Below are 27,494 nucleotides of genomic sequence, written 5' to 3' on the forward strand. Positions count from 1 at the left end.
CCCTTCATATCCCAGGACACTTTTCTACTGCTGCTTCCCATTTCAGCAAAACTAGTTACTTTCTCACAACAGTACTTGGCTTTCCATCAACTAGCTGCCATCTGGGGGCGGCACACTGGCGCAGTGGTTAGCACCGCAGCCTCACAGCTCCAGGGACCCCGGTTCGACTCTGGGTACTGCCTGTGCGGAGTTTGCAAGTTCTCCCTGTGACTGCATGGGTTTCTGCCGGGTGCTCCGGTTTCCTCCCACAGCCAAAGACTTGCAGGTTGATAGGTAAATTGGCCATTGTAAATTGCCCCTAGTGTAGGTAGGTAATAGGGAATATGGGATTACTGCAGGGTTACTATAAATGGGTGGTTGTTGGTTGGCACAGACTCGGTGGGCCGAAGGGCCTGTTTCAGTGCTGTATCTCTAAATAAAAATAAATAAATAAATCTGCAATTCCCTACCCAATAAATTCTGAGCCTAACTTGCCTAAAAGAGGGAATTGCCCAGTGGACGGGAATCATGCCTTCATTCTATGGGGAGAGATGGAGTCTTGTTGCTTCCAAGAAGTGGTTTCATCTTGTCAGTTTTCAGCCTCTTCGCTACCACCCACCCCTCCCCACCACTACCCCCAACATTCCCTCACTCTCTTCCGTTCCCCCGCCAAACAGTCCCTCACTGTAAAGCTCACATCCGTCCAAGATTGTGAATATCATTCACCAATTGCTGTGGAAAGCAGGGCCAGCCCTAAACAGCAGCAGTCTCCAGCTTTTCAATGGGAAATATTCAAAGCTTTCTTTACTTACTCCCACTTGGCCGCAATCTAAAAAGTACCAAAACTAGTTTTAAAATGCAGGACTTCAATGTAATGTGTGCTAGTGAAGCCTGAAGGAGTTAGAGTCTTCCACAATGCTCCCAATCTCAGCAGATCAGCAAGACAAATATATTTAAAGTAATTATTTCCTCTTCCCCCATCCAAAAATGGATTTAGAAACCACACAAAATTGAACACTGTGCCTTTACCTTGTCCTGCTATACTCACCGTAAGGGATGGTGGTGGTGAGGGGTTGGGTCCTGCACCTTGCATTGTTCACTGGCCACACCATGTAGCCTCCGTCACTGTGAGAACTGACAAAAGTCCTGCTGCTCCGCTCCCAGCATATGCTCTCGAGCTGCTACGGGATAACAATTCTTAGTTACCATCCAGTACCATGCATTTCACAACACTGCACCAACTGGCCTCACTCTGGTTACTTTAATAAACCAATACTGAGGAAAACATAACTCCTGGTAAATGCACTGTGAAACTGAGCTATGCACTAACACCCTCAGGCTTACTCAGTAGTTAATAGGTTATTGGGCCTACAAGTGCAAAGATGATTAGTTAAATAGCTCAGGTAGATGAGAGTAAGGAAGACAATGAGGTTTAAGATTAACTAGAAAAAGGAAAAGGCAATATAAAAACCTCAACCAGTTTGGAACAGGGAAAAATTTCTAAAATTGAGTGAGTTAGCCAGGTGGAAGAAATGGACACAGGACTTTAAGCATCAGTGGCTCGTTTTAAAAAAAATAAAAATTGCAAAAAAGGTACAGACTAAGTGCTATCCATTAGGAAAAGGAAACTACTAGTAGTTTTAGGATGCCATAGATAAATAAGGTCAGAACCAATTAAGTTTGAAGATGAAGATCTAGAAGGACAATAGGAATATAAGAAAACAAAAAAAAAAAGGATAAAAGAGGTTAGGAGTATAAGGAACATTAACAGGGATGAGGATTTTAAATTTTGAAAACAAAATTTGAGTGAAGTACATCAGTAAAAAGATTTGTTAAGTGAGAGGATTGTCAATTTGTAGATCAATAAATTGCAGAATTGTTTAATAAATACTGCGCTTTGGTCTCACTAAAAAGAGAATATTGGAGTGGAGGTGAATCCTGAAGTGAGACACCAATTTTATGACAGATGAAAGGAAAATTTTAGATAAGATAGTTTGGCTAAGGGAAAACAAATGTCAGGGTCTCATGGGCTACATCCTAGGACCCAGAGGGAGATGAGGCAGAGACTCCAGAGATGATATTCCAGGGCTTTAAAGTGTGGATGGATGCAAAACTGGAATGGTCAATGAAGTACTTTTTTTTTTAAAAAAAAAAGAGAGCTGTACCATTGCCATCTTTAAAATCTGGGTACCCTGTTCATGTACTAGCAGATTATCCCTCCATTCTTCAACAACTAGCATTTATATACTGCTTTAATATAGCAAAACGCCCCAAGATGCTTTATAGGAGAGTTAGATAAAAATTGGCACTCAGCCAAAGGAAGACACATTAGGACAGGTGACAAAGCTTCATCAGATGTAGGTTTCAAGCAACGCACAATACAGCAGATGCTGGAAATCAAATAAAAACAGAATGCTGAAAATACTCAACAGGTCAGGTAGCATCTATAGTGAGGCAGAGTTAACATTTCAGGTCAATGACCTTTCATCAGAACTGAAAGATGCTATAGAGGTGTTAACAGGTTTTAAGCAAGTAGAGGCAGGAAAGATGGGGAGGGGAGGACAATAATAGGATGGAGGATAAGAGTACTTAAATGATGAGGGCTGATGCTGCAAGGCAAAAAAAAAAAAAGGGGTGGTAATGGGCAAATAAAGAAACAGTTGAATGATATTAAATGCATGCTGTTGTCCAGACAGTGGAAGGAATAGGGTCACCAACTCTGGGTGTACTCAAATTTGATCACATGACCTGCACCCAAAACCATCCCACCAAATTCTTGCATTCCCACCAGTTGGAAAACGAGCAGACTGTTAACTGAAACATCCTTTTCACCATTTATTTCTCTTTATACCCCAATGATTCTTCTTGAGGGTTGCTCACAGCAGTTTCCAGGAGGAGATTAATCTTCAAATTCTGGACACTCCAGAATGAGAGGATTGGTAACCCTAAGAAGGAGATTAAATGGGCTAGAGCCTGTGATGGACATGAGATGAGATTGGACATGAGCTGTAGAAGCAGAGTGGTTTGTGTTCCTTGCTCCTTTATCAAGTCTGTTTGCCAACTTGCAATGAAACCACCCCCCCCACCAACTATGTTTGAAGGGGGCAGTTCCAGCATTAGGCTTGTAGTTGAGAAAATGCAGTCTGTTTGGAAGCAATGTTTGTACACAACATTTGAGTTTGAACACATAACCTGGGTGGTAGTGGGAGGTGGGGGAACCCGTCACAGGAGATCAAATGTTCCAAAAAATCAGCAGGATTCGATCTGGGTGCAGGAACCACTTGGTCACATTACTACCTGTGTGGTGAGGACAGAGATTTACCTCTCTGGTGTTCCTCATTGAGCAGAGACAGAAAAAGATCATTTGAACTGTGCAGTTCAACAGGAACACAGTTTACAGAACAAATTAATAAGAGCTTTGGGAGTCCAAAACTAGGGGTCATAAATATAAGATAGCCACTAATGAATCTAATAAAGAACTTCAGGAAAAACTTCTTTAGCCAGAGTAGTTAGAATGTTGAGTTCACTAGTAGAGGGAGTAGTTGAAGTGAATAGCATAAGTGCATTGAAAGGGAAGCCAGATAAGCACATGAGGGAGAAAGGAATAGAAGGATATGTTGATGGGTTCAAATGAAGAGGCGTAGTAGGAGGCTCATGCACAGCATAAACACTGCCATGGATGTGTGGTAAATACTACACAATTTTGAAAGCTGGGTCTAAAGGTTTAAATGGCAACAGCAGAACCACTACCGGCACCTGTTGTCCAGAAAAATGGGAGCAATGGTCATGATCTGAAACTGTTAACGCTTCAGGGAACAGTGTTGAAGGCCAAGGAAAGAAGTCAAAGTGGGAGCGGGCTGGACAATTAAAATGGCAAGTGACTTGTAGCTCAGGGTTATGCTTATTGACTGAACTATGGTATTCAGCAAAACAATTGCCCACTCTGCATTTGGTCTCCAAGGTAGGGGAGACCGCATCATGAGCTGTAAACACAGTATACTAAATTGAAAGTACAAGTAAATTGCTGAAAGGAGTGTTCAGGGTCCTGGACAGTGGAAAGGGAGGTGAAAAGGCAGGTAGTGCATCTCTGGCACTTGCATGGGAAGGGGAGTGAATATTGGAAGAATGATCAGGGTATCATGGAAGGAACGGTCTTTTCGGAATGCTGAAAGGGGAAGGTAAAATGAGCTTGGCAGTGGTCGTGTGGAGGTGGCGGAAATGGTAAAAGGATGATTCTTTGAATGTGGAGGCTGCTGGGGGCGGAAGGTGAGAACAAGGGGAACTCTATCGTGGTTCTGGGAGAGGGAAAGTTGAGAGAAAAGTATTGGAAATAGACAGACGTGGTCGAGGGCCCAGTCTACCACGCTGGAGGGGAATCCTTGTTGGAGGAAAAAGGAAGACATAGCTGAAGCGCTGGTGTGGAAGGTGGCATTTGTCAGAACAAGTGCAACAGAGACAGAGAAACTGGAAAGAATGGAGTCTTTACAGGTGAGAGGAAGGGTAATCATGGTAGCTGTGGGAGTCAGTGGGATTAAAGTAGAAATAAAACCAAAAAATGCTGGAAATACTCAGCAGGTCTGGCAGCATCTGCAGAGAGAGAAGCAAAGTTAACATTTCAGGTCAGTGACCTTTCATCAGAACTGTTTATTGGTAGACAGTCTATCCCTAGAAAAAGAGAGAGAGGGAGGGGGGTTAAGGAAGGTAAGAGTTGGAAATAGACCATGTGTGAAATTGGAAGAAAAGTTATGAAAGTTTCCAGTTCAGGTGAGAGCAGGAAGCGGCACCATTACTCAGTGTACTGGAGAAAGGTGAGGGAAGCGACTAGAGTAGACCTGGACAAAGAATGTTCCATGTAGGTAGGTTTCAAGGAGTGTCTTAAAAAAGGAGAGAGGTGGAGAAGGCATGAAGGCTGAAGTCACATCCACCAATGGTAGAGCAAAGGAAATCCGGGATGCTCAAGCAGTCAGAGTTGAGGAATGCAGAGATCTCGAAGCGCTGAAGGTCGGGAGGAGGTTAAAGAGATAGGAAGGGGGCAAGGCCATGGAGGGATTTCAACATGAGGATGAGAATTTTAAAAATCAAGGCTTTACCGGACCAGGAGCTAATGTAAGTCAGTGAGGACTGGGGTGGATAGGTGAGCAGAACTTGGTGTGGGTTAAGCTTCTGATGCACAGGAGTATTGTGGATAGCTCTCAGACAAAAATCAGGATGATCACCAAAACTACATGGTCTACTCCAGAACTGCCCAAAAACCATCAGAACCCAGCTCACGTATAACAGAGATTCTCAGTATGCCCCTGCTGCAGGTACCTGGTTGCCTAAAAACAGATTCTCCACGTAGCGTGTCGCCTGGCCCCACAGCAGCAGAAGGCCTCTGCTGTAGCCAATCAGGATCTTATCTGGATCAGCTGGATGTTCCTGGAGCGATTCAACTGGTCCCAGAGCTTTTCCACACTTGTAATCATCTGGAACACTAACAGCCATCAGGAGATTAAAACCAGCCCACAAAGGAATAAGTAAATTCATCATCTTAGAGACTCACTGAAAAGCCCATTTAGGCAATAGTACATGGAATTAAATTTTGGGTTTAGTAACTACTTTTCACTAGCATACTTTATATCTCAGTACAGAAACTGGATTATGTAAATGGTGCTTGCAAACAGAGAGGGGCCAGCACTAACTAGTCTACACACTGAAGTAAACAGACCAAACAGCAAGAGACATGCACAGACAAAATATAGCACCAGACACTAGTTCAGATCCCACCACAGCAGCTGGGCGAATTTAAATTCAATTATCAAATCTGGAATTGAAAGCTAGTTTCTGTAACGATGATCATAAAACTATTGGATCATCATAAAAACCCTATCTGGCTCATTTATGTCCTTCAGGGGAGGAAATCTGCCATCCTTACCCAGTCTGGCCTATTTGTGACTCCAGACCCACAGCAGTGATTAACTCTTAACTGCCTTGCAAGCCACTCAGCTGTATTACATTGCTACAGAAAAGGTTGAAAAAAAAAACAGACAGACCACTCGCCATCAACCTAGGCACACCCTATCCAGCAAACCCTGAAAAGTACTCCTCACCTAACTTCGGGGGACTTGTGCCAAAATTGGGAGAGCTGTCTCACAGACTAGCCAAGCAACAGCCCGACATCATACTTAACAAATCATACCTTACAGCCAATGTCCCAGACTCCACCAACACCATAAATAAAAACAGAAAATGCTGGAAATACGCAGCAGGTCTGGCAGCATCTGTGGAGAAAGTGTTAACATTTCAAGTTGATGACTCTTCATCAGAACTGGGAAAAAAGTTAGAAATGTGATGGGTTTAGTAGGTCAAATGGGGGAGGGTGGAAAAAGAACAAAAAAAAAAATCTGTTGTAAGGCAGAAGATGGGAGACATTAAATAACAAAAAAAAGGTTGGTGGGATAGAGCCAAAAAAGGGAGTAATAAATGGGACAAGAGACACAAAAAAAAAAGTGTCGAGAGGAGGTGTGAATGGTAGAATAATGAACAGCTGCCGTCCAAAAGCAAGAGAAAACATTAAAACCATAACATGCTTCAAGAAGCGTACTAGATTATGACAGGCTTAGATAAGTTAGACAAGGAAAAATGGTTCCGTTAACAAATGGTACAAGGACTAGGGGAAGACAGATTGAAGGTTTTGGGCAAAAGATGCAGGCCGGAATATAAGGAAGCATTTTATTAATGCAGCGGCTGGTAATGACCTGGAACTTGCTGTCCACCACCAGGGTGGTGGAAGCGAAGACGTTCAAGAGGTAGTTGAATGGCCACCTGAGAGAAACAGACTTCCAGGGCTACAGAGATCAAGCCTGGGAGTGGGACTGACTGCATAGCCCGGTGGAGCTGGCATGGATTCAATGGGCCAAATGGCCTCCTCCTGTGCCGTAAAATGACTATGATGGAAGGTGTCGTTGACAGTGCTATCAAGCGCACTTACACAGCAATAACCTGCTCACCAATGCTGAGTTTGGGTTCTGCCAGGGCTACTCAGCTCCTGACCGCATTACAGCTTTGGTCCAAACATGGACAAGTGCTGAATTCAAGAGGTGAGATGAGGGTGACTGCCCTTGACATCAAGGCAGCATTTGACTGTGAGTGGCACCAAGGAGCCCTAGCCAAACTGAAGTCAATGGGAATCAGGAGAAAACTGTCCACGGTTTAAGTCATAACTAGCACAAAGGAAGATGGCTGTTGGACGACAATCACTTTAGCCCCAGGACATTGCTGCAGGAGTTCCTCAGCATAGTGTCCGAGACCCAACCATCTTGAGCTGCTTCATCAATGACCTTCCCTCCATCATAAGGTGGGGATGTTCGCTGATGATTGCACAATGTCTAGTACCATTCGCAACTCCTCAGATACTGAAGCAGTCCATGTCCGGATGCAGCAATATCTGGATAACATCCAGGCTTGGGCTAATAAGTGGCAAGTAACATTTGCGCCACACAAGTGCCAGTCAATGACCATCTCCAACAAGAGAGAATCTAACCATCTCCCCCTAACATTCATTGGCATTAACCATCACTGAATTCCCCCCCTATTAACATCCTGAGGGTTACCATTGAGCAGAAACATAATGGACCAGCCACATAAATACTGTGGTGACAAGAGTAGGTCAGAGACTGGGAATTCTGTGGCGCGTAACTCAACTCCTGACTCGCAAAGCCGGTCTACCATCTACAAGGTAGAAGTCAGGAGTGTGATGGAATACTCCCTACTTGGCTGGACGAGTCCAACTCCAACACTCAAGAAGCTCAACACCATCCAGAACAAAGCAAAGCAGTCTGCCTGATTGGCATGCCATCCACCACTAGCACAGAGTGGCAGTTGCGTGTACCATCGACAAGATACACTGCAGCAACTTGTCAAGGCTTCAATCGCTCCTTCCAAACCCACGACCTCTACCACCTAGAAAGACAAAGGCAGCAGATGCATAGGACTACCTGAAAGTTTCCCTCAAAGTCACACACCATCCTGACTTGGTACTATATTGCTGTTCCCTCACTGTCAAAATCCTGGAACACCATCCTAAACAGCATGGTAGATTTACCTACACAAGGATTACAGCAGGTCAAGGTGGCAGCTTGCCACTTTCTCAAGGGCAATTAGGGAAAGACAATAAATGCTGGCCTTGCTGCCAGTGACACACACATTGAAGGGGGGGGGGGGAGCAGGGCGGGGCAAGTAGGGGGCTTTTTAAAGAACCGGAGTTGATATACTACATTTCATTTGTACGGGTGCAAAGGCAATATAGTTGACAAACAAATGTTATACTTACCAGCGAGTCACTGGGAAGCTGGGGCAGGTTCCCACCTTAACCTTACCAAACATACCTGTGGAAGCCCATGATTAAGTTAATCGCCCAAGGGCCAATTCCACCCCAGCTTAAAAGAAATGCTTTGCTAGAAGTAAAACTGGAATTACTGAAAATGTGTTTCATTTACTGAGTCAGTGCAGTGTGTGGGAATTGCCAGGATTCTTTGCCCCACTGAACATCAAAACATCTAGGAGTGATTGCAAAACATACAGCACTGAAGGTGCCAAAACAATAAACCTCAAATGCATGAACACAACATTGTACACTGAGAATTAACCAGAGTATGGGATGTTACCCTGGCGTTTCATCCGTTGCAATGTTCCATACCTAGTAATGTTTAGCACTTGAAGGTTTATGACTCAATTTCATAATCAATTCAAAAGCCTTGGATAGGAAGCCTTACCATACAGTACAAAGTGGTGGGAAATGGAAGGAAGTTATTGCAACACAGGCAGGGCAACAGATTACTCAAAAATCAGTCCCAGTAATTTGATTTAAATTCCTTGTTCAAATAATCTCATTAAGACCAAATCATCATTGCAGAGTGATGAATAGACAGGCTTGGACGCTGTTCATCATAACTGAACAAGTGCCTGGGAAAGGGGGGGGGGGGGGGGGGGGAAAAAGGGCAATGAACAAAGTTTGAGTGCAAAATATTGCTGTTTCACAATTGACGTGACCACAATAATCAGATTTTGTCCCTAAAACACCAGGGTGACAGACTGGTTGTTACATGTTTGTCACTGGCAGTAGGAACAACAGGGCCTGTATTAAGAAACACTGCCACATTTATAGTCCTTGGACTGGTCATATTTCCTTCAGTAGATCTGGAATAATTTACTATGGAGATCTCAGCACTCTAGCATTGTCAGCTTACTTTGGGAATTTCAAAATAGGTTACTTTCCTAATGGGAGACAAAGTTGCATTTTATGCCACTGCTTATAAACAAGCTCAAATTACTATTAACTACAGTGGGTCCTGCATGACAGGTGGTCTAAAGCCTGGCTCGGGTATAAAATTAAAACCCGACCACAGCCAACCCGAACCCTTTTAATTTTTTTTGCGCCCGAGCGGACACTAATCTCCTTCATCTGTTTCGGCAGCCGGTTATTCCTCTAGCTGGAGTTGTGGGGAATCATGGGTAAGCCTGATCCCCGTGACTGCCTGGAAGCAGTGTCCAGCCTGACCTGACCCCGAACGCTGGACTTGGAATTTCGACCAGACCCCGACACATGTAATCAGGTCTAGTCGGGTTTGGGTCAGTTAGCCAAGCTTTAATGTAGTCTAAATGAGGTCAGGCCACCAGCTGAAATACAGGCCCAAATAAAGTAGCTGATTTTACAACTGATGTCCCTGAAATTGCAAAAAAGAGAAGAGTGTGGTGGGAGCCCCCAGTTGAGTGGCGGGAGCCGGGGCAAAGGGGAGGGCAAATCACTGATGGTTGTTAGCCAATCCTCAGTTGCACAAAATACAGGCCAGCAAGTAAGAAGATTTTAACAAACCTTCTCATCCTCCCCATAAGATGCATATTCATTTGTGGAGGGCACTCAATTGCTCCCAAGCCATGAATGAACTCAAACCAGCCTCATGAGTAGTTCTGGGGAAGCAGCAGGACCTCAAAATCTTATTCTAACAAGATAAATACAAATCAAACCTCAAGTCCAACAAAGACCATTAACAGACTCCAATCAGCTGCATTCACATGACCCACCATGAAAATGGGTGAAGACATTTTAGCTCACTCCACTCAGAATTTTGCCAACACAAATAAAAACAACCCCAAATAGCTTGTTCAATCGCTGACTCGGTTCCATTTTAATAATCCTTTTAGGAGCAGGAATATTTTGCATTCGATACATCTCGATTCATATATCATGTCACTTTACTATAAGATAGTTTCTCCTTTTGCTTCTTCACCTGAATACCAGCATCTGAAAAAGCAATTAAATAATTGGGCTGTTGCAACAGATACTCCATCCTGTCCCAAAATTCTCAGGCACTTCTAGCAACAAGGCGAAAGAATGTTTTCTGTGAATGTAACGCATGTCAAATGGCCCTTCTTGCCCAGAAATACCTTGTGATCTGCGCTTTACCTGGAGCACTTGACTTTGAATAAGAGCCCCTTCCGCTCTAGTGAAACTTAAAAATGATTCAAAAGCAAATTTTAAAAATGCACAATTCTCCCCCCTGCCCCCTTCAGACAAGATTTAATCCAATGGCAAGTCAATGCAGCAGCTGATAGGAATTTTAATTACACGTTAGGCCACGAGTTTGAAATTAAGCAGACTGACCATCCTAAACTAACTAGCCCAGCATAAAAATTGTATACATTAACTTCCCACAGACATTTTACAGTTAAAAGGCTTGCACAATATATGCATTTTAAGGCAAACAGCAAAACTGCAGAACAAAAAAAAACTATTTTCGCAAGGATATTAACATTTAAAAAGCACAAATTAAAATGAAGGTAGATATATCCCTTAAAGTCCCAAACAGATTAGGCTTTCAAACACAAATAGGACAGTTTTACAGGGACATGCAACACCCCCATCCGCTACAGGACGACAGGGATATGCAACACTCCCACACATTACTTTCCATTATTTACAGATGGGCTTTAAAACACATCTGGGACATCTTTGCAAAAGCTCCAAACTGTTGACTAATTCTTTCCCAAACCACAGAAGAGAGATTGTAATCTGTGAGCCAATCTCTCAACAAACAGCTGCAGACAGTACACAAAAGAGTTTTACATCAACTCTCTTCCCCTTTCTATTCCTCTCCTCCCCAAATAATGGGCAATTAACCTCCACATACATTTTCTCCATAAAAACTGGACAGAGATTAAACATTTGTAGAAGCATGAAAAAAAATTCGACAAATGTCTAACATTCTACCAATTTACCATTTAAACTATTCTGGGAACAATGGTGTCCAACATCTAGAGTCTGGTTATAAACTGCTGGTTTGTTTTCATAGAGGACTGCGCATAATTCAAATGGTAAACAGCACTGAACAACAAGTTGGCAAGAAACGTTATCCATATGTTTAAGAAAAATTCTCAATACTTTTGCATACAGATGTTTTGGAGACCCAGTACATACTTACCCCTGCAAAACCTCATCCTGAAACAGAGTTTTGTCATCCAATAATTGCAGTGATGGTAAATCCAGGAAGTATACACCTCCACCTTCTGTCCCCAAACATGCCATGGCATAGCAAGACTTCAACATGATCACAGTAACTCTGGTAATGCTGGGAGAACTGTGCCAAAGGAAAAACAATGTTACATTTTAGCATCCAAGCTTGATTTCTTGCATATTAGGTAAACACATTCTTCATGTTTAAGGGTACTCATTGCTCATTAAATAGTGCAAATTTAAAGGTTATCAATAAATATGCTACATCTCAAGACCGTTCTGCCTGCTGCTGGTATAGTTATCAACACTCTATCTCCATACTCAAAAAAGGTACAGGATTGATTAGAGAATTCTAATTTACTACACCTTACTCAAAAAAGGAAAGCTTGTGGATCAAAGTGTACACTAGGATGGGGATCAATGGAACTTGCATGCAACTGGAAATTTCACCCCCCCACCCCAAAGTGCAAAGAACAGCCTTGGTTGATTTCTCTTCCACACTCCCATAAAACATGCAAATAGCAAAGCAACCTCTTCCAACATTTCAGAGAACGAGCTAACTTGGTACAAACCAAGGATTGTACTTTGAGATTGTATCACGTGCAACACTCACTGACTGAACCATCAGGACAATATGATTATTAGACACGGGTTAGGAAATAACTCAAATAACCAGAGTCAAGGGGTAAGAGTCCAAGTCTAATCCACTTGTGTCTTCTGCAGGACTCGGTCCCATTACAGACTGCAGCTCCGGCACTCTTTCTTGTGAAGTTTAGCAGCATCTTCTGCCAGAATACCAGATTCTTTTTTCTTTCATGGGATGTGGGCATCACTGGCAAGGCCAGCATTTGTTGCCCATCTCTAATTGCCCTCGTCAACTGAGTGGCTTGCTAGGCCATTTCAGAGGGCAGTTGAGTCAAACACATTGCTGTGGGTCTGGAGTCACACGTAGGCCAGACCAGGTAAGGATAGCAGATTTCCTTCCCTAAAGGGCATGAGTGAACCAGATGGGCTATGACAAATCGATGATAGTTTCATGGCACCATATGGGACGGGGGAGAAAAGTGGCTCTTTCCCCAAACCTGTCCAGCATGGTTAACCATGAAGAGGACCATGACACAGGAATGCTCCAACAATGCAGGTATTTGGGGGTGGGAAGGTATAGCTAAAAATTAGGCCACAACACCCAGGATTTAAAAAAAAAGTATTTTAAACAATCAGGATATAGTTCCTCATTAAAAAAAGGAATGAAGGCTTAGAATGTGCCATTACACTTCGTAAAAATTAACCTGAAGGAACAAAATCAGTAAACAGCTCTGGCAGGGGGAAAAATAAACTGCTTTAAAAAAAGAAAATCTGCGCCAAAAGGTTCCTTGCTATTAGATGTCCAGCAACAACCAGCCAATCTCAGTTTGCAGCATAACTAATATTAAAGTTAATAACTGTACATCGTGAATCCAGTTTCCCTTAATAGCAGTCTACACTTGCACCACAGCAATGCAGAAACCTTTCACATCTCAGACTCAAGACCAGTCAGCCTGTGCTCTGCCTCAATACTTTCACCCACAACTTTGCATCCAACATACCCACAACTCAATCCTCAAATCACTTCCACTGGCTCCCAGTTTCTTCAACACAACTGTCAAAGTCTGCATTGCCTTAAACCACCACCCCCCACGTCCTCATTTCAGCTGAATAACTTTCTCCAAGTCCAGCATGCACCAACCTCTCTAGACTGTTCCATATTGCATATTGCTGCTTTCCTTCCCCACTACCCCCACCGACCATTGGTGGCAGAACCTTCAGCCACACTTGCCTGCACTCAAATGCTCTTTCTAAATCTCCTTATTTAGATACTCAACTCTCCCACCTTCAAACAACTTCTCAAACCTACTTCTGACCATATATTGTCAACTCCATTAGTTGCTGCCTGGTACCTAATGTTCTCCCATAACTGCTACTGTGGACCTGAAAGATTCCATGCAAGGTGAATTTTGTTGTAACGGAGCCGTGCAGTCCACATATGTCCAGGTTCAAACCCTGTGCTGGAGGTAGCTCGGGTCAGGGTGGGCAACGCTACAACTGGGGTTCAGAGAATTCAGTCAGGGATTCGGACACCGATTGCTAACAAGTGACATTGAGAAAGTGTGCAAACACATTAGATGTTAACTTTAGATTTTTTAAGATTTAGATATACAGCACTGAAACAGGCCCTTCGGCCCACCGAGTCTGTGCCAACCATTAACCACCCATTTATACTAATCCTACACTAATCCCATATTCCTACCACATCCCTATGTGTCCCTATATTTCCCTACCACCTACCTATACTAGTGGCAATTTATAATGGCCAATTCACCTATCAACCTGCAAGTCTTTTGGCTGTGGGAGGAAACCGGAGCACCCGGAAGAAACCCACGCAGACACAGGGAGAACTTGCAAACTCCACACAGGCAGGACCCAGAATTGAACCCGGGTCGCTGGAGCTGTGAGGCTGCAGTGCTAACCACTGCGCCACTGTGCCACCCTTTGTGGTATCCTACCTCACCCAAGTTAGATGCAGCCTCAAAACGGAGGAGAAAACAAAAAAGAACAAGTCGCACCACTCAATGTTTCAAGTAAAAATACTGTAGCTATTGTTTAAATAGCCAGTTCCCAATTGAAAACAGCTCTGATTGGCCATTAGGCTCTAGTTAAAAAGCATTGGTATTTTGAGAAGTTATTAAATTGCTGTTAACACACAGTGCATGCAATAGGATTAGCATGAGAGGGTGGGAACAGAAATTAGACTCAAGGCAATAACCAAGTAAAATGTTCAAAACAGGTTCAGTATTTGCTCATTGAAATAGAATCATCACTTGGAAAGCTTCAGTGGGGATAAGACACTAAACACAGACTTGGACAAGGGAATTCCAAAAGATGGACACAGTAACAGGCAGGGCAATGCTGGTCTGCAAAAGGAAGATCATTTGGCTCCACATTTAAATTCCCAGCTGAGCTGAAATATCAGATCTCAAATGGAGTACTACTGATAATATAATGACTCTCACCCTACCAAAGTAAACCAAGCACAAATGTTTCTTTAGTTGAAGATTAAAAGCAATGAAAGCGGCAGGTGCCAAAAGCCTTCAATGAATTGAGTTTTGGTATGCTGGGGGTCCTAATGTAAACAGATAAGTACCAATCTCCATAATTATCAGTATATTGCCTCTACCGATGAAATGTTTTTCATTTACAAACTGAATGGAGCCAGTATATCACCCTTCTCATTCTAAGACAAAACAGTGTCATTGGTTTATTTGGAGATTGATGGCAGACAGAAGGCTCTTTATTATTACTCGATCTTAAGAAGCTTTAAATGCATATGTTCCTTAATTTTATTTGCAATGCCATGACGCCGCCTGCGCCCGGACCCGCCATATTGCAGCACTTTCATTTGACTCAGTCAGAACTAGGCTGCTACAAACAGGTCCTCGCCATCTCAGTTCCTCTGCCATTCTTACAGTAGTCTGCCTGTTACCCCCACCTCCCTTTAGATCTTTCTGTATGTAGTCCCAAAAACCTTGGCTTTGACCTTCCATGTGACCACCTTGCAGCTGGTCATCCACACAGGACAACTATCTTCAGCTGTACAGACCACTCCATTATTCCCAGCCCCTCGCCTCTTCCCTTTGCTGCCAACCCGTGAATATTTAGATACACAAACTGAAAATGCCAATTGAAAAGCTATTAGTTTCCACATTTAATCTCTGGAACTGTAAACATGCAATTGGTTGCTGATGGAGATCTGAAAGATCAGTACACACCAAGCATATCAAAGAATTCCACAGTGAACAAGATTTCACTCTAACCAAAATATTTAAATTACTACTGTATTTAAAAAAATGTTGGCAAACTGGTAAAATGAGCAAAAAAGCAGAAATGCGCTTCATTCCATGATAACCAACTTCCCTCTCAAGCAAATGGCCATGAGGCAGAAGGAAAGCACCACTCTTCAACCATGATAACTAAGAGCAAAGACAAAACTACAGCAAAGGGAAAACAGACAACACTGTACAGTCTATAGCATAAAAAATATTGTGTGTACATATGTGTACAGAGTCAGGGAACAGCAGCATATGTACCTCTCAGCACTAGACTCAGTCTTAAAAGTTGCAAGTTTTTGCTTCTATCTACAGTGCAAAATTTGGTTCACCTTACAACTGGAAAATGGCCAACAGCATTTCTACACAGCCCCAATTCTGATAGTAAAAGGCAACTCCGGCTCAGGATGAAAAGCTCCAACTACTAGTTGCAAGGATTCCGCGTGAAATGGATTTGTTGATCTCAGTCCAGTTCCTGGTGGACAGGGGCCTATACAAAAATAGCCCACTCTGGCATTAACTTACTAAATTAATTCTAAAGCATCATAGATAGCCGGTATGGAAAATGTGACTAGTACAGAGAAGTTGAGGTTAGCATTGTGGCATACTTTAAGTCAGATGCAAGCTTCGATCTGCACCCAGCCTGTATCACTTGTTTGAGAATGCTTGACACAGACTGAAGGTATCTAAAGTGAGAAAGCTCCAACCATCAGGACTAAAATCCCTGACCCTCAGGGCCTAGACAGACATTTAGGATTAAAATGAAAGCTTTTTAAAGGATTAAAAATAACTGATTCTAAAATGGGGCAGATTAATTCCAAGGAATTTTCCAGCAAGCTCATCTCCATACTGACTGCTGCTTGCAGTGTAAACAATCTGACTTTTGCTTGATGTTTAAAGAACAGCATGATGAAGAAAGAGGGAGGGTTTTTTATACAATATATCCCCCAAATACAAGTTCATTTTATCGGCAGCACCTGTGGAAGAGCCGGTCACTCTAGAATTGGCCTTTATAGCTACTCCAGGCGCTGCTCCACATACCACTGACCACCTCCAGGCGCTTACCCATTGTCTCTCGAGATAAGGAGGCCAAAGAAGATACCCCCCAAATACAAGTTCATTTTATCTAAACCTTTTATAGAGAGTGTTATTCCTACAGCCTTCCCCTTACTACAAACAGCTATTTCTTGTGCAAGTCCTGAGTCATTGTTTCAACCACTGTTCTGGGAAACCTGTGTCAGCTGTGGCTCAGCTAATAGAACTCTTGCTTGAAGCAGAAGATTGTGGGCTCAAGTCCTACTCCAGGACTTCACAAAAAACAAGGTTCACATTCCATTGCAGTACTGGTGGAGTGCTCCACTGTTGGAGGTGTTAAACGGAGGCCCCTTGCAAATGGACATAAAGATGCCACGGCACTATTTTGAAGAGGAGCCAATATTCATCCCTCAATCAACATCACAAAAGCAGATTATCTGATCAAGTTGCTGTTTGTGGGAACTTGCTATGGGCAAATCAGCCACTGCTTTTCCTACATTACAACAGTGCCTACAAGTATTACATTGACTGTAAAGCACTTTGGACATCCATAGGTCGATAAAGGCACTATATGAATGTGTGTCTTTCAACCTACCCAGCAAGGTTACTTCCTACATAACACATTCCCTTCATGAAAGTGTGCCCTCTCTCCACCTGTGCAAGCAGAGCCAAGGTATTGTCCTAAATTTACTTCCCCTAGTCCTTTAAGAATTTTATACATGCTCTCCTCAAAAGATATCTTCCTCAGATGCTCCACAGCTCAAGCTTCTTTAAGTCCTTTCATGTAGCTTATCCTTCGAACACATGGTCAGCCTCTCTTCCTTCAAGATTTGAAAAACATACATTTAATAAAGGTAAGGGGACAGGCAGGTCAGTCAAGAACCAGCACAAGTACAATGCATACACACGAGACAAAGTATGAAATTGCAAACCGGTTGATAGCTTCTAAACAAACCCCTACTCTAATTTATTTGACTGCAACATACAAACAGAAATATCAATCTGCTACTTTTTCCTCTTCTGTCTCACAGCCAGGGTTATCTCTGGGTCACTAGCCTAAACTCAAACCATGTGTGAAGAGCAAGACGTTTTTGTACTTAGCACAGTCGAACCCTGGTCGTCCAGGAAGTGTTAAAGTGTGGATCTCTTCCAGGTGAGAATAGCTGTTCCTTTGGTTAATCTCCCACAGGTGAATGGAGTTATCATCCAGCAGCGACAATAGACGGCCCTGGGAAGGAAAATAGATACAAAATAGGGTCAATTACAATATGGATATGCTGACCTGACTGGTGGCTTAATGAATGCACCGGCAGCACTGTACCATTTGGCCTGATTCTGTGCTAACTTAGCTGCTCAGTTGGAATTAGCCTCAGTGCAACTGGGCTCAACAAAGCCAAAAAAAAAAAATTCAGTCTCCACTTTTAATTAAAAATGCATACATAGATTGTGGGAAGGAAATGACTGAGCCCAGCTGTAAAACTGAATGCTGTTGGCCAATGCACACACAAATACAGCACTGAACAAGGCAGTGGAGGACAGGCAGCAGATGACCCAGCACATCAGCCCCTTCCAGAGCAGAGGATGAACGTCGCATTAAAAAAGCTACTTTGTGCTATTGTACTATAACAGTTCATTCACTCCCTTACAGCACTTCATTCTGAGTTTTGCTCAGAGACAGACAAAGAATCAGTTTGAAACTGCATAAATCTGCATGGCTAATCCAGGGAACAGTCACTGGAGTTCATGTTCGAGATTAGCCTCAGCAACTTATCAATGATATTATCCTGGTTGCGGACCATTGTACTAACAGGACTGTCCCACTGCCAGTACCTAACTTTATTGGTGTGAAGAGTATGTTGATATTTAAATTGAAGATGAAGCTATGACCATGCCATTCGGCTCCATCACCACTCTCACATGCCTTTATAATATTCATGTTCTCTCTATCTCAAGATCACAAGATAATTATTGATGAGGAAGGCCATTTGGCCCAACTTAATTCTCGCTCATTCTTGAGGTATGGGTGCTTATTTTTCTTCCCATGTGCAATACTTAATTTGTTTGCATTAAATTTCATCTGCCATTTTTCTAACCAATTACATATTTTAAAGTCATTTTGCAATTTCCAAGCTGCCAATTCGTTGCCTCACCTTGTTTGGAATTGTCTGAATTTGTGACCACTTTGAGTTTTGGAATGCAGCTCATTTATATTAAATGAGACACAGCAGTGCTGAGGCACACCCACTCTGTACCCCTACCCCCAAACCCAGATAAACCCCTGACAAGCACTTGCTTTCTACCCTTCAACAAAGTTCACATCCATTCCACAGCCATCTTCCACTCTTTGATGGAAGTTGCAATATGTTGAGTATCAGCATACCTGTCCTGGTAGAAAATGCATCTGTGTCACAGTGGCTGCTTCCTTGTGCAGTCCCGTAAACTCCACACCTGGCGCTCCATAGCTTAAAATCATAGGTCAAGGAACAAAGCCAATCTGTAAAATGTACTCTGTTCTACTCCTCCTTCTTCAGTTTTCGCGACTCTGAAATTCTCCTACTGTGCTAGGAAACCACAATGAAGGTATGCCATCATCCTGGCCATTAAGCGTGATCAGCAGTGCAGTATGACGAACACTGTCCTATCACTCAATAACAGTGTTCCCAATCTCAACTATGCCACAACAGGAAACAAAAAGTGCAAAACTAGTTCCTTCTCACTTTTAATTCTCGTTCTTTTAGCATCTCAATCTAGCCCCCACTTTCCAAGAGATGAGCAGATCTGAGGCCAGGCCTCTGCTGACAGCACTCAAAACTAGCAGGGAAATTTTGCAAGTAGTTACAGAATTCTATCATAGCTAACCAAGTTAAGTCCCTCCAAAAATCCCTCAGCACACCAAAGTAGATTACAGTTGCATTCTCACTCACTGGGCCAGTTCATTAATCCTTTCTACATGTTTATTGTATGGAATCCACCTAGCTTGCACTCCGACTGTCCCAATACACTAAGCAGGTCACACCACTCAAAAGAACTGTCCAAATCAAACTAGATTTGGGACAAAAATGGAATCAGATCTTGGATTATTCTATCTAAATTATGGTTAACCAACAATTCAATGGTTTGGACTCGCCAAGCATACCAATCTTTTACTGGTTTATTTTGATTCATTCAGGAAGCAGCAAGACATATTGGGGAAGGAGCAGGAAGAAAGGAAAATCCCCCCCTCTAAAGTAGCTAGGAAATTCAGTTTTGTAAAGGCCTGGGAATTTGGAGAATGGGCACAGACTTACTTCAAATTATTAAACTGGTCTTGCAGCATTTATAAATAGATGATATTTTGTTATGAAGTTCCAGAATTACATGCACATTCAACTTGCATCCAGGGCCCCCACAAAGCAAACTCAAGTCTGGTCTAGTCTGGGTTTAGCTGCTTTCAATGTTGTATTAAGGCTGCCAGACCTGCTGAGTATTTCCAGCATTTCTTGTTTAATATTTCAGATTTCCAGCATCCGCAGTATTTTGCTTTTATTATTATTGTATTAAGGCTTCTTGCTCCCAATTTTAAATCAGATATAAACAAAGTAACTCGTCAGATTCAAGATCTGGAAAAGGCAGTAAACAAAAGCCGTGTGGCAACACTCAGAATGTAGGATCATGAAAATTAGCCTTGCTAGATGTATTGCAAGTTTGCTAGTGGTTATGGAACTTCTTTCTTTGGCCTCCTTGTCTCAAGAGACAGTGGGTAAGCGCCTGGAGGTGGTCAGTGGTTTGTGAAGCAGCTCCTGGAGTGGCTATAAAGACCAATTCGAGAGTGACAGACTCTTCCACAGGTGCTGCAGAAAAAATTGGTTGTCGGGGCTGTTACACAGTTGGCTCTCTCCTTGCGCTTCTGTCTTCTTTGCTGCCAACGGCTAAGTCTCTTGGATTCGCCAAGCTTTAGCCCCACCTTTATGGTTGCCCGCCAGCTCTGGCGATCGCTGGCAACTGACTCCCACGACTTGTGATCAATGTCACAGGACTTCATGTTGCGTTTGCAGACGTCTTTAAAGCGGAGACATGGACGGCCGGTGGGTCTGATACCAGTGACGAGCTCGCTGTACAACGTGTCCTTGGGGATCCTGCCATCTTCCATGCGGCTCACATGACCAAGCCATCTCAGGCGCCGCTGGCTTAGTAGGGTGTATATGCTGGGGATGTTGGCCGCCTCGAGGACTTCTGTGTTGGAGATACGGTCCTGCCACCTGATGCCAAGGATTCTCCGGAGGCAGCGAAGATGGAATGAATTGAGATGTCGCTCTTGGCTGACGTACGTTGTCCAGGCCTCGCTGCCGTAGAGCAAGGTACTGAGGACACAGGCTTGATACACTTGGACTTTTGTGTTCTGTGTCAGTGCGCCATTTTCCCACACTCTCTTGGCCAGTCTGGACTATACCCAGCAAAAGCCGGCATCTTCAGCAGCGCAAGAAGAAAAAAGGAAGGGAAGCAATTAAGCAAAAATGCAAACCATACCATTTATCTGGAATCTGTGAACAAGATCTTTTTTCAAACAATGTTATTTGAAGCATGTGGAGGTTCTCCAGTTGGTGAATAAGCTCATCCGTAATTGGTTTCTGTAGTAAGTGGGACAGCCGAGAGCAGCACAGCATGATACTCACAGCAAGGTAATTATAAGGGTTTGTGACATTACTGCAGCTTTAGAGGAACCATCTGCAGTTAATTACAGGAAAATGGAACTGCAGTACACATTTTACAACAGAAAAATCAAAACATTTTATTTTTCAACACCACACAACAATTGTTTGAATACATGCCTTTTTAACCAAAAGGGCTCCTGAAATGTCTATGGAATTCATTTACTTTTCAAATACTACAAAGTTATTTTGAGGAGGGCTCTGTTTCACATTCTGGGCTAATTAAAGTTTTAAGCTCAAACCATCATTGGAATGCTCACCCTCAAATGTTTTCTAGCAGCATGAACCATTTTTTCCAGAAGTAATTTATTTCATTAAAAATAGCTTATGCAGTACGTTTGGAGTGTCATGGAGAGATAGAATGTGTACGCAAGCCTATAACACCAATTTCTGAATCACTCATGTTACTGTAGGAAGGCACCAAGCCAAGCCTTGTAGGGCAGGAACAAGGGTTATTCTCAAGCTATATTCACACACCCTAAAAGCAAAGAATGCAGAGTGATGTTTATAATTTCTCCCTCTGCGCCCACATTCTACCCTTCATAAACTTGAACTCATCCAAAACTCTGCTGCCTTCATCCTAACTCACACCAAGTCCTGTTCACCCATCACGCCTTCGCCTGTTGATCTACATAGAGGTGTTGGTGGACTGGGAGCCAATTGTAAAATTCGCATCCGTGAATTAAAATCCCTCAATAGACTTGCCTATCCCTACCTCTAACCTCCTACAGCCTGAAAACCCCGAGTTCTGCGCTCCTCCAATTCTAGACTCTTGCAGATCCCTCATTTGCATGCTCCTTGGCATCCATGCTTTCAGGTGCCCATGCCCAAGCTCTAGAATTCGCTCCCTAAACCTCTTTGGCTCTCTTTGTTCCTTTAAAAATACTCCTTAAAACCTACCTCTTTGCCCAAACATTTGGTCATCCATCCTAATATCTCATGTTGCTCACTGTTAAAATTTTGTTGGATAACACTTGTGAAGTACCTTGGGACATTTACTACGTTAATGGCACGTTATTAGTTGTTGGTACATAGCCCAGGCTTACCCTTGCTAGGGCATGTAGCCCTCATGGATTGGTCATCCTCTGGTTCCACACCCAAGTGGCTATGCTGCCTGGGAGATCTTCAGTGAGCACCAGCGGCTACCAGCATCATTGCCAAACCTGACCCTTTCCTCATCGAATCGTCACATTAGCAGGGCTCCTGGAGCAGTAAATGACTTATTTAAGTTCCTCTTCCTCCTTGCCCTGGGAGACTGATTGTAGAGTCTTTACTATAGCCACAGATCAGTTAATTGTGCCAACACTGGAAACTGGGGAGGCGGTAGCATCGTGGTATTATCACTGGACACTGAAGCGGAATGCAGACTGGTTTCAAACTCATTTTGAAGAGCTGGAACATGTCATAGCCGCTAAGCGCATTGCACTGCAGAACTACAAAAAGGCCCCCAGCGAGTTAACATCCGTAGCACTTAAAACAGCCAGAAGCGCTGCGCAAATGACTACTGGCAACACCTATGCAGTCATATTCAGCTGGCCTCAGACACCGGAAACATCAGAGGAATGTATGATGGCATTAAGAGAGCTCTTGGGCCAACCATCAAGAAGATCGCCCCCCTCAAATCTAAATCAGGGGACACAATCACTGACCAACGCCAGCAAATGGACCGCTGGGTTGAACACTACCTAGAACTGTACTCCAGGGAGAATGTTGTCACTGAGACTGCCCTCAATGCAGCCCAGCCTCTACCAGTCATGGATGAGCTGGACATACAGCCAACAAAATCGGAACTCAGTGATGCCATTGATTCTCTAGCCAGCGGAAAAGCCCCTGAGAAGGGCGGCATTACCCCTGAAATAATCAAGAGTGCTAAGCCTGCCATACTCTCAGCACTCTATGAACTGCTTTGCCTGTGCTGGGATGAGAGCGCAGTACCACAGGACATGCGCGATGCCAATATCATCACCCTCTATAAAAACAAAGGTGACCGTGGTGACTGCAACAACTACCGTGGAATCTCCCTGCTCAGCATAGTGGGGAAAGTCTTCGCTCAAGTCGCTTTAAACAGGCTTCAGAGGCTGGCCAAGCGTGTCTACCCTGAGGCACAGTGTGGCTTTCGAGCAGAGAGATCGACCATTGACATGCTGTTCTCCCATCGTCAGCTACAGGAGAAATGCCGCAAACAATAGATGCCCCTCTACGTTGCTTTCATTGATCTCACCAAAGCCTTTGACCTCGTCAGCAGACGTGGTCTCTTCAGACTACTAGAAAAGATCGGATGTCCACCAAAGCTACTAAGTATCACCTCATTCCATGAGGATATGAAAGGCACAATTCAGCATAGCGGCGCCTCATCAGACCCCTTTCCTATCCTGAGTGGCGTGAAACAGGGCTGTGTTCTCGCACCCACACTTTTTGGGATTTTCTTCTCCCTGCTGCTTTCACATGCGTTCAAGTCCTCTGAAGAAGGAATTTTCCTCCACACAAGATCAGATGGCAGGTTGTTCAAACTTGCCCGTCTAAGAGCGAAGACCAAAGTACGGAAAGTCCTCATCAGGGAACTCCTCTTTGCTGACGATGCTGCATTAACATCTCACACTGAAGAGTGTCTGCAGAGTCTCATCGACAGGTTTGTGGCTGCCTGCAATGAATTTGGCCTAACCATCAGCCTCAAGAAAACGAACATCATGGGACAGGACGTCAGAAATGCTCCATCCATCAATATCGGCGACCACGCTCTGGAAGTGGTTCAAGAGTTCACCTACCTAGGCTCAACTATCACCAGTAACCTGTCTGAGCCGCATGGAAGATGGCAGGATCCCCAAGGACACATTGTACAGCGAGCTCGCCACTGGTATCAGACCTACCGGCCATCCATGTCTCCGCTTTAAAGACGTCTGCAAACGCAACATGAATTGATGTGACATTGATCACAAGTCGTGGGAGTCAGTTGCCAGCGATCGCCAGAGCTGGCGGGCAGCCATAAAGGCGGGGCTAAAGTGTGGCGAGTCGAAGAGACTTAGCAGTTGGCAGGAAAAAAGACAGAAGCGCAAGGGGAGAGCCTACTGTGTAACAGCCCCGACAACCAATTTTTTCTGCAGCACCTGTGGAAGAGTCTGTCACTCTAGTATTGGCCTTTATAGCCACTCCAGGCACTGCTCCACAAACCCCTGACCATCTCCAGGCGCGTATCCATTGTCTCCCGAGACAAGGCGGTCAAAGAAGAAGTAACCCAGAGACCCAGGGTATTGATCTGGAGACATGGGTTCGAATCCCACCACAGCAGAAGGTGAAATTTGAATTTAGTTAATAAATATGGAATTAAAAGCTAGTCTAATGATGGCCATGAAACAATTGTCGATTGTTGTAAAAACCTATCTGGTTCACTAATTTCCTTTAGGGAAGGAAATCTGCTGTCCTTACCTGGTCTGGCCGACATGTGACTCCAGACCCACAGCAATGTGGTTAACTCTTACATGCCCTCTGAAATGGCCTAGCAAGCCATTCAGTGGTACCTAAACGCTAAAAAGTCAATAAAGATGAATGAAACCGGACGGACCACCCGGCATTGACCTAGGCACCGGAAACGACAACGGCAAACCCTGCCCAGTCGACCCTGCAAAGTCCTCCTTACTAACATCTGGGGGCTTGTGCCAAAGTTGGGAGAGCTGTCCCACAGACTAGTCAAGCAACAGCCTGACAGTCATACTCACGGAATCATACCTGACAGACAATATCCCAGACACTGCCATCACTATCCCTGCGTATGTCCTGTCCCACCAGCAGAGGTGGCGGCACCTGCAGTAGGGAGTTGCCCTGGGAACCCGCAACATCGACTCCGGACCCCATGAAGTCTCATGGCATCGGGTCAAACATGGGCAAGGTAACCTCCTACTGATGACCATCTACCGCCCTCCCTCAGCTGATGAGTCAGTACTCCTCCATGTTGAGCAGCACTTGGAGGAAGCTCCAAGGGTGGCAAGAGCACAAAATGTACTCTGGGTGGGGGACTTCAAAGTCCATCACCAAGAGTGGCTCGGTAGCACCACTATTGACCAAGCTGGCCAAGTCCTAAAGGACGTGGCTGCTCGACTGGGTCTGCGGCAGGTAGTGGGGGAACCAACATGAGGGAAAAACATACTTGACCTCGTCCTCAACAATCTGCCTGCCGCAGATGCTTCTGTCCATGACTGTATTGGTAGGAGGGACCACCGCACAGTCCTTGTGGAGACGAAGTCCCGCCTTCATATTGAGGATACCGTCCATCGTGCTGTGTGACACTATCATCGTGCTAAATGGGATAGATTTCCAACAGATCTAGCAGTGCAAAACTGGGCATCCATGGAGGTGCTGTGGGCCATCAGCAGCAGCAGAATTGTACTCAACCACAATCTGTAACCTCATGGCCTGACATATCCCCCACTCTGCCATTACCATTAAGCCAGGAGACCAACCCTGGTTCAATGAAGAGTGCAGGAGGGAATGCCAGGAGCAGCACCAGGCATACCTCAAAATGAGGTGTCAACCTGGTGAAGCTACAGCACAGGACTATCTGTGTGCCAAACTGCATAAGCAGCATGCAACAGACAGAGCTAAGCGATCCCATAACCAACAGATCAGATCTAAGCTATGTAGTCCTGCCACATCCAGTGGTGAATAGTGGCAGACAATTAAAACAACTAACTGGAGGAGGTGGCTCCACAAATATCCCCATCCTCAATGATGGGGGAGCCCAGCACATCAGTGCGAAAGACAAGGCTGAAGCATTTGCAACAATCTTCAGCCAGAAGTGCCGAGTTGATGATCCATCTCTGCCCCCTCCTGAAGTTCCCAATTTTACAGATGCCAGACTTCAACCAATTCGATTCACTCCGCGTGATATCAAGAAACGACTGAAGGCACTGGATACTGCAAAGGCTATGGGTCCTGACAATATTCCGGCAATAGTACTGAAGACCTGTGCTCCAGAACTTGCCGCACCCCTAGACAAGCTGTTCCAGTACAGCTACAACACTGGCATCTACCCTGCAATGTGGAAAATTGCCCAGGTATGTCCTGTACACAAAAAGCAGGACAAGTCCAACACGGCCAATCACCGCCCCATCAGTCTACTCTCAATCATCAGTAAAGTGATGGAAGGTGTCATCAACAGTGCCATCAAGCAGCAATAACCTGCTCAGTGATGCTCAGTTTGGGTTCCGCCAGGGCCACTCAGCTCCTGACCTCATTACAGCCTTGATTCAAACATGGGGCGGCGCAGTGGTTAGCACCGCAGCTTCACAGCTCCAGCGACCCGGGTTTAGTTCTGGGTACTGCCTGTGCAGAGTTTGCAAGTTCTCCCTGTGTCTGCGTGGGTTTCCGCCAGGTGCTCCGGTTTCCTCCCACCTCCAAAGACTTGCAGGTTGATTGGTAAATTGGCTATTAAAAATTGCCCCTCGTGTAGGTAGGTGGTAGGAGAATGGTGGGGATGTGGTAGAGAATATGGGATTAATGTAGGATTAGTATAAATGGGTGGTTGTTGGTCGGCACAGACTCGGTGTCCTAGGCCCAACCATCTTCAGCTGCTTCATCAATGACCTTCCTTCAATCATAAGGTCAGAAGTGGGGATGTTCGCTGATGATTGCACAATGTTCAGCAGCATTCGCGACCTCTCAAATACTGAAGCAGTCCATGTAGAAATGCAGCAAGACCTGGACAATATCAAGGCTTGGGCTGATAAGTGGCAAATAACATTTGCGCCACACAAGTGGCAGGCAATGACCATCTCCAACAAGAGGGAATCTAACCAGCTCCCCTTGACATTCAGTGACATTACCATGCTGAATCCCCCGCTATCAACATCCTAGGGGCTACCATTGACCAGAAACTGAACTGGAGGAGTCATATAAATACCGTGGCTACAAAGAGCAGGTCAGAGGCTAGGAATTCTGCAGCAAGTAACTCACCTCCTGACTCCCCAAAGCCTGTTCACCATCTACAAGGCACAAGTCAGGAGCGTGATGGAACACTCTCCACTTGCCTGAATAGGTGCAGCTCCAACACTCAAGAAGCTCGACACCATCCAGAACAAAGCAGCCCGCTTGATTGGCACACCATCCACAAACATTCACTCCCTCCACCACCGACGCACAGTGGCAGCAGTGTTTACCATCTACAAGATGCAACGCACAAAGGCTCCTTAGACAGCACTTTCCAAACCCACAACCCCTGCCACCTCGAAGGACAAGAGCAGCAGGCGCATGGGATCACCACCTGCAAGTTCCCGTCCAAGTCACACACTATCCTGACGTGGAACTATATCACCGTTCCTTCACTGTCGCTGGGTCAAAATCCTGGAACTCCCTTCCTAACAGCACTGTGGGTGTACCTACCTCACATGGACTGCAGCGGTTCAAGAAGACAGCTCACCACCACCTTCTCAAGGGCATTAATGCTGG

General features: G+C 44.5%; 1 protein-coding gene across 3 annotated transcripts in view; it reads right to left on the minus strand.

Annotated features, from left to right (window-relative positions):
• The window catches only part of llgl1 (LLGL scribble cell polarity complex component 1), a 111,832-nt gene that overhangs the window by 42,408 nt on the left and 41,930 nt on the right, over positions 1–27,494 (minus strand). For 2 of the 3 annotated variants that reach the window (XM_068056100.1, XM_068056098.1), the window contains exons 3-7: positions 18,749–18,830; positions 17,466–17,596; positions 11,439–11,594; positions 5,290–5,452; positions 1,028–1,160 (exon numbers count right to left, since the gene is read on the minus strand). In XM_068056100.1, coding sequence (XP_067912201.1) covers positions 1,028–1,160; positions 5,290–5,452; positions 11,439–11,594; positions 17,466–17,596; positions 18,749–18,830 — 665 coding nt within the window. The remainder of the gene's footprint in view (positions 1–1,027; positions 1,161–5,289; positions 5,453–11,438; positions 11,595–17,465; positions 17,597–18,748; positions 18,831–27,494) is intronic. The other variant, XM_068056099.1, reaches the window with a different exon arrangement.

This window comes from Heterodontus francisci, chromosome 24 (genome assembly GCF_036365525.1).
Source record: "Heterodontus francisci isolate sHetFra1 chromosome 24, sHetFra1.hap1, whole genome shotgun sequence".
Lineage (NCBI taxonomy): Eukaryota > Metazoa > Chordata > Chondrichthyes > Heterodontiformes > Heterodontidae > Heterodontus > Heterodontus francisci.